Consider the following 13,012-nt stretch of genomic DNA (forward strand, 5'->3'; position numbering starts at 1 on the left):
TATATCTAAACTTTTGATTTTATTATATGCTGATGACACATTTATTTTGGCTGAATCTGCTGAAGATTTACAGCACGCGTTGAATAAATTTTTGTGTGTACTGTACGCAGTGGAAATTGATTGTTGATGTGAAAAAAAACCCCACTAAAATTTTGATTTTCTCAAAGGGTCCTATGTTGAAGAAATGTTTTTATTATAATGGAAGTATTATTGAGAATGTGAGAGAATTCAAATATCTAGGCATTGTATTTTTCAGGTCATGTTCTTTTTGCAAAGCTAAAAAACATCAATGCGAACAAGCCCTATGTATGGAGTTTTAAGAAAAATCAGACAATTTAATTTACCAGTTAAGTGCCAACTTGACCTGCTTGACAAAGTCATTTTACCTGTTTTGATTCACGGGTGTGAGATTTGGGGATATGAAAACTTGCAAATTAAAGTTTTCCATCTAAAATTTTTGAAACACGTTTTTCGTTTTAAAAAGCTCCACTCCGTCATTTATGGTATATGGCGAGACGGGACGTTTCCCTGTTTATATTAATGTGTATACTAGAATGATTCTTATTGGGTCAAATTAACATTTAGTCATTAAAACAAGATAGTAAATATCCTTTACAAATATTCATATACACAGTACTATAATGGCACATTTAAAAATCCATGGTTTGAATGTATTCATAGAATTTAGAACTCTCTAATATATGGTATGAACAAGGTACTGTGGATGAAAAACGGATAACAAACGCTGAAAAACAAAGTCTTATGGATCAATTTGTCCAGACTTGGTCAAGAGATGTGTTTAGCTCTTCCAAGGGTACATTGTACAGAAGTTTTAAAAGAAGTTTAGATCTGGAAACTTATCTTGAAAATCTACCGAAGAAACTCAGTAGCATCTTTTTGAAATTTCGTACCATGAACCACGCCTCCCAGTAGAGACTGGCCGATGGTTTAGTATACCATATAACGAAAGATTATGTGTTTTATGTAATGAAACAAAAATTGCACATGAATATCATTTTGTATTAGAGTGCAGTGCTTTATCCGGTATAAAAAAGAATATCTACACAGAAAATATTTTACGAGACCAAATGAAAAATGAAATTTTATGAAATCATGTCAACGAAGAATGTTTGAAAACCTGTGCATGTTTATTTTAGAGATAAACGAATTAGTCTGACGTTACTTGTATTGATACATGAAATTTCTGTAATTGTACCTCAGGTACCATTTCCATTGTGGTTTGAGTGAATAGAATGAATGAATGAATGAATGTTGAGTTAATGTTGTTCTTACAAGGTAATTATATCTCCAAGCGTTAGTCGCTGTACACCTTGTTTTTCGCACCTTTGAGTAAAATTCCCGTCGGACTTAAGACTTAAGGAGGTGTGGTTTGGCATTAAGGAGGTGTAGTTTGGCATTGAGACGATAATGATGAGTTACAGGTATAGACTTATCCTATATATATGAAATTCGTCAACATTCAACAATTCATATCTATCAAGAATACGAAGATACCTGGTAAGTTTTCATTAACTAAGAATTTCTTAATCTTCATCTTTTTTTTGTAATTGTTCAGGTATTTTTTTTTATTCTTCAGATTTTTTTTCTTCATCATTTTATTTTTATTTAATGCTGTTGTGTTCTTTCTAATTTGCCCTAGAAACACGATTAAGAGTTTAATTTTCCTGAACGTTTATAAACTATGAATAAGTAAGCGTAATTTATTGTTACAATAAATCGGTGATAAGTATTATGGCGTGTAAAACTTTGCAATGTTACAGTAACCTTGATTTATATGTGCGTAAGTTTTGATAATCATGATATTTATACGCAAAATTTATATATATATATATATATATATTCGAAAATCTTGAAGTTAATATGCGAACATTTTGATGTATGTTCGATAATCTTGATATTTAACTGCGAATTGTTTTTATTGATATGCAATGAATCTTGATTTAAATATGTATTAAGCGGTACCTAGAATTACCGAAATACCCGGGATTTACCCAAATCTCCTCAGAAAACACCGAAATACCACCTAACCTACAAAATTACCCACTTTTTTTTCATTTTATATTATTGTGATTTAAATATTTGTGCAAGAAGTTTTTTTGGTTTTTTTTATATAAAACCAAGCATTTAATAATTTATGGAATTTTTCTTGTATATTTCACACCGGAAACGGCTTTAGGATTTTTATGACATTCATCTCTGTCTGTTATATTACAAATGCTGTTTTCATTTCTGTTATTTGTTTTAGGGTTTAAAGCCGAGCTGTATTTCGACTATTCGATTATTCCTAATCAGCTGACAAAAGTACGGGAAAATTCCGCACGCAATTTTATTGGCTATTTCGTAGACAAAATATTTTGACTGAAAGCGAGGCCGTGACTCAACTTGACGACACGATTGAACAAGATCAAAAAACAAGGGCAATTTCAGTAGAAATTTGCCCATGAATTCAGTGAAAGTGGACCACTTAAAAGACAGTAAATATGAGGGAAGAAATTGGTGCAGCAGTTTTGTTTATTACTCGATTGATACGCCTAAACGGTAGCGTATCGAGTGAGAAGGTCAGCAAATTTTCCGATTCTTTGTCCGCCATTTTGAACGAAAAATTTAAGAATCACTGGTATCAAGATCACCCAGCTAAAGGACAAGGATACAGATGCATTAGAATAAATTCAGCAGAACCAATAGACCCTGTTCTAGAAAGAGCAGCCAAAAACTCAGGATTACATTACCATGACCTTAGACTGCCATTCGAATTGACTCTGTGGGTTGACCCGAAAGATGTGTGCTGCAGGTAGGTCTAGATTTCTTGTTAAACTCAATATTTTAAGTTTGAGATGGTCTTGTTAATATATCTAAGGTTTCAATGAAGAATATAATTATAAGTTTGTTTTGATTACAATGGATTTCAATTTTTTATATAAATACTGTATACCATTTTACATAATGAGAACTGAAAGTTTAGAACAAAGGGACTGCTAATGGTGGTTATGTAGTATACTTGAAGTGGGATTGAGAGAATTTATGATTATAACAATTTAAAAGAGGGTTTTATATAATACATCATTATGATAAGCTGCAAAACTAGGTCTCTGTAGGACCTATACACCCTACCATAGAGCTTTGATTTACAACACACTTTTTCTGTGCAGAGGATTTATATCACTGTATTCTTTTGTAAAACTTTTATTATGATATTACCTAACATATTTTCCTACTATGTTAAGGTGACTTTGAGATGGCTCACACTGCAATCTCTAGAAAATTTTAAAGGGACTGATTCACGATTTCCCCCAAAATTTTCTTTTTCACTTTTAATAATCAAAATCTACTGTCTAATGTGTTTAAAAGAGTGCACATAAAAATTAAGGTTATACATTATCACAGAAGCTCATTTTAGAGAGTATTATTTGTTTTGTAAACAAAGATTGCGGTATGTTATTGTTTATGAAATTTTCAAAAGAAATGGATATCAATATAAGTTTATTATATCTTTCACATTTCAAGCATTTTTGGGGTAAATGTGTAATCTAAAAGTTTGTGACTATGCAAAATTAAGATGCTTTATATTACCAAATCAACATTTCACTTGTTTGTTTGTATACATAAAAAGACTGAAAAGTTTGTATTTATTTCACAATGAAACATTTTGAGAAAATAATTAAGTGACATGCAAGTGAATTAAAAAAAAACAAACAAGGGAAAGCATGTCAAAATAACCCCAGGTTGTTACATTTCCGGTTATTCCAAAATCTGAACTATAAAAGCCAGGCATTCAATAACTGAATTTAATTCAATAATCTCTAATGAGAACTCTTTGAAGTTTTATCAAGGTCCCTTGAACTTCAATTTATCAAGGGTCACCTGTACCTTCAAAAATTCATTAAAGTCTCATGCAAATTTTAAATAATATGGTTTGTTAACAAACTTCGTTGATTAAAGTTTGAATTTTATTTGATTAACAAAAAAAGTTCTACATCTTGTATTGACGCTTCTCGTTGGATCTGATAGTTAAGGAAAAGTGTCATTGATATGAGAGGAAACCCGAGTACCCGGAGGAAACCCGCACAGTGGGAAACCACATTACACTCTCACATGTTTACAACCACTGCCGATGTATTGGATTGTCAAGCTTAAATCGTATCAGTGAGAGAGCATAACCACAATGCAGTCTACACTATATGGATATTTTGATAGAAAGTGTTTCATATTAAGCCTATTTTCAAGATGCAACTTTTTGTCATTAAGCATGCTTAGAATGTAAATTTATACCAAAAGCTCATTCAAGATTTTTAAATAGCTCAAGATAAAAAATATGATCTTCTAGATTTTAATAGATATTAAATTAGATAAAAGTCACATACCATGTGCAAACTCTGGCCTTGTAATTCTCCATGTTAAATATCTGTTTTGGAAGAGTTTGTAAACCAGATAGTTTCTAAAACTCGTACACCTAACTGTAGAGCTCACATGTGATGTCGATTTTTAAGATTACTATCCGAAATGCAGCTTTATTTTGTATTCACATATATTAAATGTACTTTGTAGTACACAATGCTTTTCTCAACACTTCTGAATGTTTCATTCATGAAAAAGTTAATGAAGTTTAGGAAAATATTCATAACAAACAATATTTAAATAAACTCCTAGCAACATCAGTGTTTATTTTGTCCTTTAAGCTAGTGTAAGGTTATTCATGGATCACACTGATCTTGTAAATCTTGTACTGATTTAACTTTGAAGTTGTGGCTTCCCTCTTGCCTATTTTTCATGCCATGTCAGTCAATTTAGGCTTTTAAAAGAATGTTATCATTCTTTCGTAGATTTAAGCTTGATTAAGATTGCTCATCATTGAGTGTATACAGATTTAAGCAGGATTATGATTGTGCATCATTTAGTGTTTATTAATTGTGTTTATACAGATTTGGAGAAAGTAGGGGCTCTTTTTGTACATTGGCAACTACCAAAGATGGCAACTTGGAAAATATGGCACAGTCCATAAATATTGAGGAACTATTACAACAGGAGACAGAGAGGCATAATCTACAGGTAAAGAATCAACTTTTAGTCAATTCCCAAGAGCAAGTAGTATCATCCCAATATTTAAGTGTGATTTACTACACTAAAGATCTATAATGTAATACGTGTGGATATTTGCTGCACCAGTCTCAGATTTGAATCAAGAGATTTTTTAGAATCCTGTACATGGGATGTAATGAGTTTTAGAAGGCTGTAGTGTGCATATTATAATCTGTCATTTTAGTTGAACATCATGACCAAGCGAAGGCTGCAGTGTGCATATTGTAATTTTTCATTTCAGGTGAACATTGTGACGACGCGAAGCAACATCAATGGGTCGCAAATGAAGTTTTCCAAGAGTGTTCACAACTCTAACTACTATTCCAAGTTTCAGAACAACTTCTATAACAACCAGCAATTCCAGAACACGCATAACCGATTCCGTCCCCAGAATAAGAACAACAACAGAAGACCTTCACAGGTAAAGGGGATATAGTTTCTTCAAACGTGTTGCCAGTATTTATTTGAAATCAGGATTTTATTGAGATATTGGCATTCAAAAAATTACTCCTATATTTGGTCTGAAGATTTAATGTACATGTGATTGATCAGAAACAACGCTATTGAGTTTTATGAATGCACTTGTGGATTCATTCCGACCCCTGAAACACACACACACCTTTTCATCAGAAAATTTTGCTAGAAAAAGATAAAAATAACACATTTTTAGGGTGGAACCCTCCCTTTGAAAACCAAAATTAATGGTAGATCCCCCCCCCCCCCTTTCAAAAATTCCTGGATCTGCTGTCCCTGCAATGGGAGTAATGATAGAGTGAAATACTTGGCTCAGATATTCAAGTACATTGACATATATTAAGTTATTTGAAAATTGTTAATAGATTTTAATTAAATTTAATTTTTGCAGCATGAAGAGCAGGTGAATGGAGTGAGAATATCGCCTGACCATGTGAATGAGGTTCGCCAACAGTTCATGGACCAGGTGAGCAGTGTTGTTAAAGAGGGAGAGAAAGTGTGTCTGCCCAAATCTTCAGACACTACCGCCTTACCCAAAGACACAAAGTCTGAAACATCTAGCAAGACCCCCACTGTCTCCAACACTTCAATGTCTGCCAATGTCTCCAAGCCCAGTAATGACAACTCCAAGCTCAACAAGGAAGCTGCCAAGGCCAACAACAATGGTGCTAAGTCCAGCGCCGACAGCTCCAGGTCAAGCTCCGATAAATCTAGCACGGACTCCACCAAATCTAGCAAACCATCTCAGGCCAAAGGCAAGTACCAGCCAGACCAGAATACCTCAGTCAAACCAGGGAGTTATAACGGTGGAAAAGGTACTCATTGGTTAAACCGCACACACTCAAAATTCACTTCTCAGAAGGTCTATTAGAGGTGGTGAATGTTTGGATGTGAATTGAGGAGTGGTGCAGGTGATAAGTACATTGTACCAGCAGATTAATATGTGTCATTTTATCATTGATTTGTAAACTGGCATAGAAATGGGATTTGCCATCATATTTAAGCAAGATGTATAACTTTTATTTTTAATTGAACAAGATATGTGATAGTATTCTAGTCTAGCGCTTCATTTTTAATCAACTGCTGGTAAAACATCTTTTGCTAATTTTAGTGCCAGTTTTGAATGGATTTTTTTTCTTGCCAAAGTCCATCAGGTCATGTAAATAGAATGTGGAGATCTCCAAATCTGCTCACACATTCAGTCAGCAATCATGGGTATTTTTCCAATTGATTTGTTAATTTTTCAGATGTTTATTGATATTTATCATTAACTTAAGGAGGACTTGCATTGTATACAGAGTTGTATTTTTGTGTAGAGTAGAGTGACTGATACACTGCCAATTAACTCAGCTGTTTAAAGGGCTGCCAACATTTTACAATTTGTTTTTACAAATTTATTTTGAACAGTTGCTCTGTATAATAATTTTTTACTTCATCTGAAATCGTTTGTCCTTCGAATCGCGATTCCATTCTCAATAGTTCAGCGTGGTATAGTCAGTATGCATAGGTTGTGTAGTCATAATACGTGTATACAAGATTCATTGAAAGAAATGGCAGCATATGTTCCATCTGACATATAATCAAAGAAATCTCAAATCCATGCAATGTACATGTAAATATTATAGTACTACAGGGTATGACTCTACAAGATGTTGGGAATGTGGTGTTAATCATTTATTTCAATACATTTATCCTCTCATCATTTATGGATTCTACAAGAAGTATTTGTTTGTAATTTTTTTCTTTATCGTATATTTTGATTATAGGCATGCTCTGTATCAAATGCAAATTGACTGTATCAATCGATTTTGAATTTATTGAGATGTTGTTAAGAGAAGTATATTGTACTAATATGCTCAGGATTAGGAGACGGATGAAGTTACTTTGTATTTAGATATGCATATCTCATTAGTGTGGATGATCAGGAAGGTTATTTATATTGGAAGTTGATTAGATTAATTTATTTCTTAAAGGGAATACATTTAACTCTGGACATTAAGAACAGCAATTTGAAGGGACCATCGCTATGCATTTATATGGTACATGTATTTTACTTAGCGTTCTTTATTTCCCCATACTATTTTAGATATGAATTTCGATGATCCAAAACTGTCCTGATTTTGTTTAATATTATATGTATTGTATGAACTTGTGTCACAAACTGAAAGGAAATGGGTGTTCTAGGTTTAAGAGAACATGGTTAATTTATCAAATTATAAAATCGTATTAGGTCAGTTTAGAAAAAAATTCTCATTATGATGGAAAAGGTGAAATTTACATGTACCAACAGCTTTTTTTTTTTTAATGTTAACTATGCATGAAACAACATGATGTTGAAACTTTCAAATTCAGCTGTTTTTGGTGAAATTTTCAAATTCAGCTATTTTTCATATTTATGTCCAATGATGTCAACCAGGAGCCCATTTCCTTATTTCAGTATTTGTATTGGATATATTTGTATAGTTGTTGAAGTGCCTTACAAGTGATTACTCTTGAAAGCATTACAACAGAGTTAAGGAAATTAATAGGTGTTAATGTAAACAAAAAGAATGCCAAGAGTTTTTAAGAAATATGCATCAAAATAATGAATTATCATTAATTGGATAGTGCATAATTAGAAGAATTGTACATTTATTTAAGAATCTGTGGTTTTAGATTTTGTCTGTTGTATTTCCTTTGGGTTTTTTATTCTATTTATTTAGTATATTATATTAGCGGTATATTTCTTTCAATGTGTCCCCCCCCCCCCCCCTTTAAACCCAAATGTTAATTGCTTTAAGGTTTTAAATTCATTTATTTTCTTTTGCGTTTTATTGAATGTTTTCAATTAACATTAAATTGATGCCCTGAAAGATGTTAATGTTGAAAAATCATGTTTCAATATGCTCCATTTAGTACTTTTTTATGAAATGCATGTTTTGTAATCGATCTCTTGATTTGCTAATCATGTGCAATATACATGACTAGGTCTTCTTACAAGCTGTGACTCATCATATGATGCAGGCAAAATATGCATTTCCTTGTACAAACCCCTTTTTATTCCATTAGATTGAATGTTTATGGAGAGAAATCCCACAACCTTTTTCAGTGGCATTACTTAGGGACTATGTAGATTTAACACTGTATTTGTCTTGTTTTTGCAGTAAATCTGCATAGTTCACAAACCAGTCTCTTTTTTAACCTTGCCTCAGGCAAAAAATCAAACTCATTTATGCATTCAGGATTATTTTATTTCTCATGACATTGTTTGATAGTCAGATCATGGTTTACATTTACAGCACTTGTGTGCACAGATGCAAACAGCAACAAAGCTTCATGTTGGAACATCTAAAATGTTATACTTTGTGCTACAATGATGTTACCGGTTACTTTAAAGAGATCTGGTTTAATAAATTTTTATTTAATGTACAAGCATTTTCTCGTTCTTCATTTGAAGTTCATGGTAACTTGGTATTAAAATAACTGGACACAAAGGCAAAAAAACAACAACAGAGCAGTATTGTCTATTTTCACAAAATGTGTGTTGGAAATTCTAAAGGATTTTGACCTGGATTCAGACCACTAGTGTGGTGACGATTCAAAAACTTGGATCAGACCGAAATTAACTTGCTGTGGAAGCAGAATTTATAACGAGGATTTAATTTTGGTATAATTATTTAGTGATGAAATTGCTAAATATCTTCCCTGGCATTATGAAGTCACAAAAATTAGCTCTCGCTAAACATATGTACCCAATTTTATGGGGAAATCGCTAATTTGTGCGTGTCTTGCTAAAAAAATTCCATTTATACGGTAATGGAAATAACACAAGTATACATATAAAGCACAACATTTGATAATTAATTGCTCTACAAACCTTGATGTTAACCTCAAAGTAATTAAACAATTCAATATTCTTGCGAATTCCCCAAAATTTTCCTTTAACAATTTTAAACATCCATCATCGTGCATTAATAATTGAACATTTTTAACTTCCTTTATAAAACTACCATTCCAATTTTTTCAAATATGGTATGAAGCATCTTTATGACAAGGGGGACCTAAATTGTAAATTTTAGGACTATTGCACACTTGGGGGCGGGGTAAAAAATGACCAATTTCAATAATCTCTACAACCGCACATTTAAGAAAAACTAAATGCATAGTGATTGTAGAGTAGGTAGGCCTCTACCAAAATTGTAAATTTCATGATCTCTTGGGAGGTTCTGACCCCAGGGCAGGGCCAAACTCTTTATATAATTATATTTATGTGTAAAACATTTAAAAATGTCTACATCTTTAATATTATATCCTTTGGGGATCCAGGTTAGAATAGGTCCTCGGTACCCCTTGCTTATCTTAAGAGGCAACTAAATGAGGCGGTCCTTCAGATAAGACCGTAAAAACCGAGGTCCCGTGTCATAGCCGGTGTGGCAAGATAAAAGATCCCTCCCTGCTCAAAAGCTGTAAGAGCTGAGCATTGGCCTAAATTTTGCAGCCCTTCACTGTTAATGTCCATGAGCGAAATATTCTTGAGAGGGCAGTTAAAACAATATACAATCAATCAATCTTTAATGCTATGAGACTAAATGGATATCTAGAATGAGTTGGTATCATTTTACCAAACTTGTAAATTTCATGATCCCAGGGATAGGGATTTTGGTATAAGGGTGGGGCAAAAATGGTCAGTGACTAAATGTGTACGATTGAACATTTTTAACTTCATGATAACTATTATTCCAATTCTTTTCAGATTTTATATGAATCATCTTTGAAACAAGTGACATAAATGGTAAATTTCACGACTCTTGCATCCCCGGGGCCTTAGGGGTGGGACAAAAACTACCAAATATAGACCTATTTTCAAAAATCTTCTCTACAACTGCATGTTCAAACAAGAGGCCCATGGGCCACATCGCTCACCTGAGTCACCTTGGTCCATATCAGAAGATTTTCCATATCTATTTGCATGTAAAACCGTAGTCCCTATTATGGCCCCAAACCTACCCCTGGAGGCCATGGTTTTTGCAAACTTGAATCTACACTATGTCAGAAAGCTTTCATGTAAATGTGAACTTCTTTGGCCCAATGGTTTGAGAAGAAGATTTTTTAAGATTTTCCCTATATATTTGTATGTAAAACTCTGATCCCCTATTGTGGCCCCATCCTACCCCAGGGGGGCATGATTTTAACAAACCTGAATCTGCACTATATCAGAAAGCTTTCATATAAATCTCAGCTTTTCTGGCTTAGTGGTTCTTGAGAAGAAGATTTTTAAAGATTTTTCCTATATATTTGTATGTAAAACTTTGATCCCCTATTGTGGCCCCATCCTACCACCGGGGGCCATGATTTGAACAAACTTGAATCTGCATTATGTCAGGAAGCTTTCATGTAAATCTCAGCTTTTCTGGCTCAGTGGTTCTTGAGAAGAAGATTTTTAAAGATTGTTCCTATATATTTGTAAGTAAAACTTTGACCCCCTATTGTGGCCCCATCCGACCCCCGGGGGCCATGATCTTAACAATTTATAATCTACACTATATCAGGAAGCTTTCATATAAACCTCAGCTTTTCTGGCTCAGTGGTTTTTGAGAAGAAGATTTTAAAAGATTTTTCCTATAAATTTGTATGTAAAACTTTGATGCCCCCCTTGAGGCCCCATCCAATCCCTGGGGGCCATGATTTTAACAATTTAGAATCTGCATTTTATAAGGAAGCTTTCATATAAATCTTAGCTTTTCTGGCTCAGTGGTTCTTGAGAAGAAGATTTTTAAAGATTTTCCCTATATATTTGTATGTAAAACTTTGATCCCCTATTGTGGCCCCATCCGACCCCCGGGGGCCAAGATTTTAACAATTTAGAATCTGCATTATATAAGGAAGCTTTCATATAAATCTCAGCTTTTCTGGCTCAGTGGTTCTTGAGAAGAAGATTTTCCCTATATATTTGTATGTAAAACTTTGACCCCCTATTGTGGCCCCATCCGACCCCCGGGGGCCAAGATTTTAACAATTTAAAATCTGCATTATATAAGGAAGCTTTCATATAAATCTCAGCTTTTCTGGCTCAGTGGTTCTTGAGAAGAAGAATTTTAAAGATTTTCCCTATATATTTGTATGTAAAACTTTGATCCCCTATTGTGGCCCCATCCGACCCCCGGGGGCCATGATTTTAACAATTTAGAATCTGCATTATATAAGGAAGCTTTCATATAAATCTCAGCTTTTCTGGCCCAGTGGTTCTTGAGAAGAAGATTTTTTAATGACCCTACCCTATTTTTACCTTTTCTTGATTATCTCCCCTTGGAATGTGGCCTGGCCCTTTACTTTAACAATTTAGATTTCCCTTTACCTAAGGATGTTTGTGCCAACTTTGGTTGAAATTGGCCCCGTGGTTGTTGAGAAGAAGTTGAAAATGTGAAAAGTTTACAGACGGACGGACAGACGGACGGACAGACGGACGGACGCCGGAATACGGGTGATCAGAAAAGCTCACTTGAGCTTTCAGCTCAGGTGAGCTAAAAACACTAAGTGCTGTAGAGCAGGAAGGCCTTTACCAAAATTGTAAATTTCATGATCCCTGGAGTAGAGGTTCCGACTCCAGGGTGGGGCCAACCTTGGTATATATACATTATAGTGTATATGTGCAAAACATGTTAATGATATTTGCTTCAATGCTATTGATATGAAGTTATTTAGAAGGAGTGGGTAGTCCTTTACCAAAATTGAAAATTTCATGATGCTAGGGGGCAAGTGATTTGGTTTAAGAGTGGAGCCCAAGTTCTAGTGATTATTATCTATATCATTTGAAGGTCTTCTTGTAAGTTTGCCGATACATAACAAGAGATGTTTGTAAAACACATTATGTCCCCCATGGTGCAAAATTGAAAAGGGTTATACACACATCATTTAATTCATAGTAGTATCATCAATTCAAAATATTGAGCAGCAATATCTTCCTATGTAAAGAGTGGATTGACCATGTGACCTAAAATCAATAGGGGTCATCTACTCCTTAAGCTGTACCAGTGTACCAAGTTTGGTGTCAATCAAGCAAATAAAATATAGGAGACAAATCTAATATTATTTCCCATTCAACCATTGACCGTGTGACCTCAAAATCAATAGGGGTCATCTTCTGAAGATTTACCAGTGTAAGTCTGATATCTGTCAAGCAAAGGGTTCTCTATATATTGAGCTGACAGTATATTCCAAAGTCTAGTTTGGTCCTTGACCTTTAAAATAGTGACCTCAAAATCAATAGAGGTCATCTTCTCCTGAAGATGTATCGGTGTACCAAGTTTGATGTCTGTCAAGCAAAGGGTTCTGAAGATATTTAGCTGACATTATATTCCTATGTCCAGAGTAGATTGACCCTTGACCTGAAAAACAATAGGGGTCCTCTTCTACTCATAACCAACCCACATATGAAATATCATTATCATCAAGTGAATGGTTC

General features: G+C 34.0%; 1 protein-coding gene across 1 annotated transcript; it reads left to right on the plus strand.

Annotated features, from left to right (window-relative positions):
* The first annotated feature begins 1,310 nt into the window (after positions 1 to 1,310).
* LOC125680631 (maternal B9.10 protein-like) lies at positions 1,311 to 8,979 on the plus strand. The gene is made up of 4 exons (XM_048920330.2): positions 1,311 to 2,812; positions 4,941 to 5,067; positions 5,339 to 5,518; positions 5,963 to 8,979. Exons 1-4 carry the CDS (start codon positions 2,502 to 2,504, stop codon positions 6,440 to 6,442), a joined length of 1,098 nt encoding a protein of 365 aa, XP_048776287.1. The 5' UTR covers positions 1,311 to 2,501; the 3' UTR covers positions 6,443 to 8,979.
* Positions 8,980 to 13,012: the final 4,033 nt, after the last annotated feature.

This window comes from Ostrea edulis, chromosome 2 (genome assembly GCF_947568905.1).
Source record: "Ostrea edulis chromosome 2, xbOstEdul1.1, whole genome shotgun sequence".
Classification (NCBI taxonomy): Eukaryota; Metazoa; Mollusca; class Bivalvia; order Ostreida; family Ostreidae; genus Ostrea; species Ostrea edulis.

Bases quoted from the DNA above. Each gene is read 5' to 3' on its own strand.
- LOC125680631 (XM_048920330.2), top strand. From the start codon at position 2,502: ATGAGGGAAGAAATTGGTGCAGCAGTTTTGTTTATTACTCGATTGATA. The intron at 2,813-4,940 runs GTAGGTCTAGAT...GTGTTTATACAG, and splicing joins CCGAAAGATGTGTGCTGCAG to ATTTGGAGAAAGTAGGGGCT. The intron at 5,519-5,962 runs GTAAAGGGGATA...TAATTTTTGCAG, and splicing joins ACAACAGAAGACCTTCACAG to CATGAAGAGCAGGTGAATGG.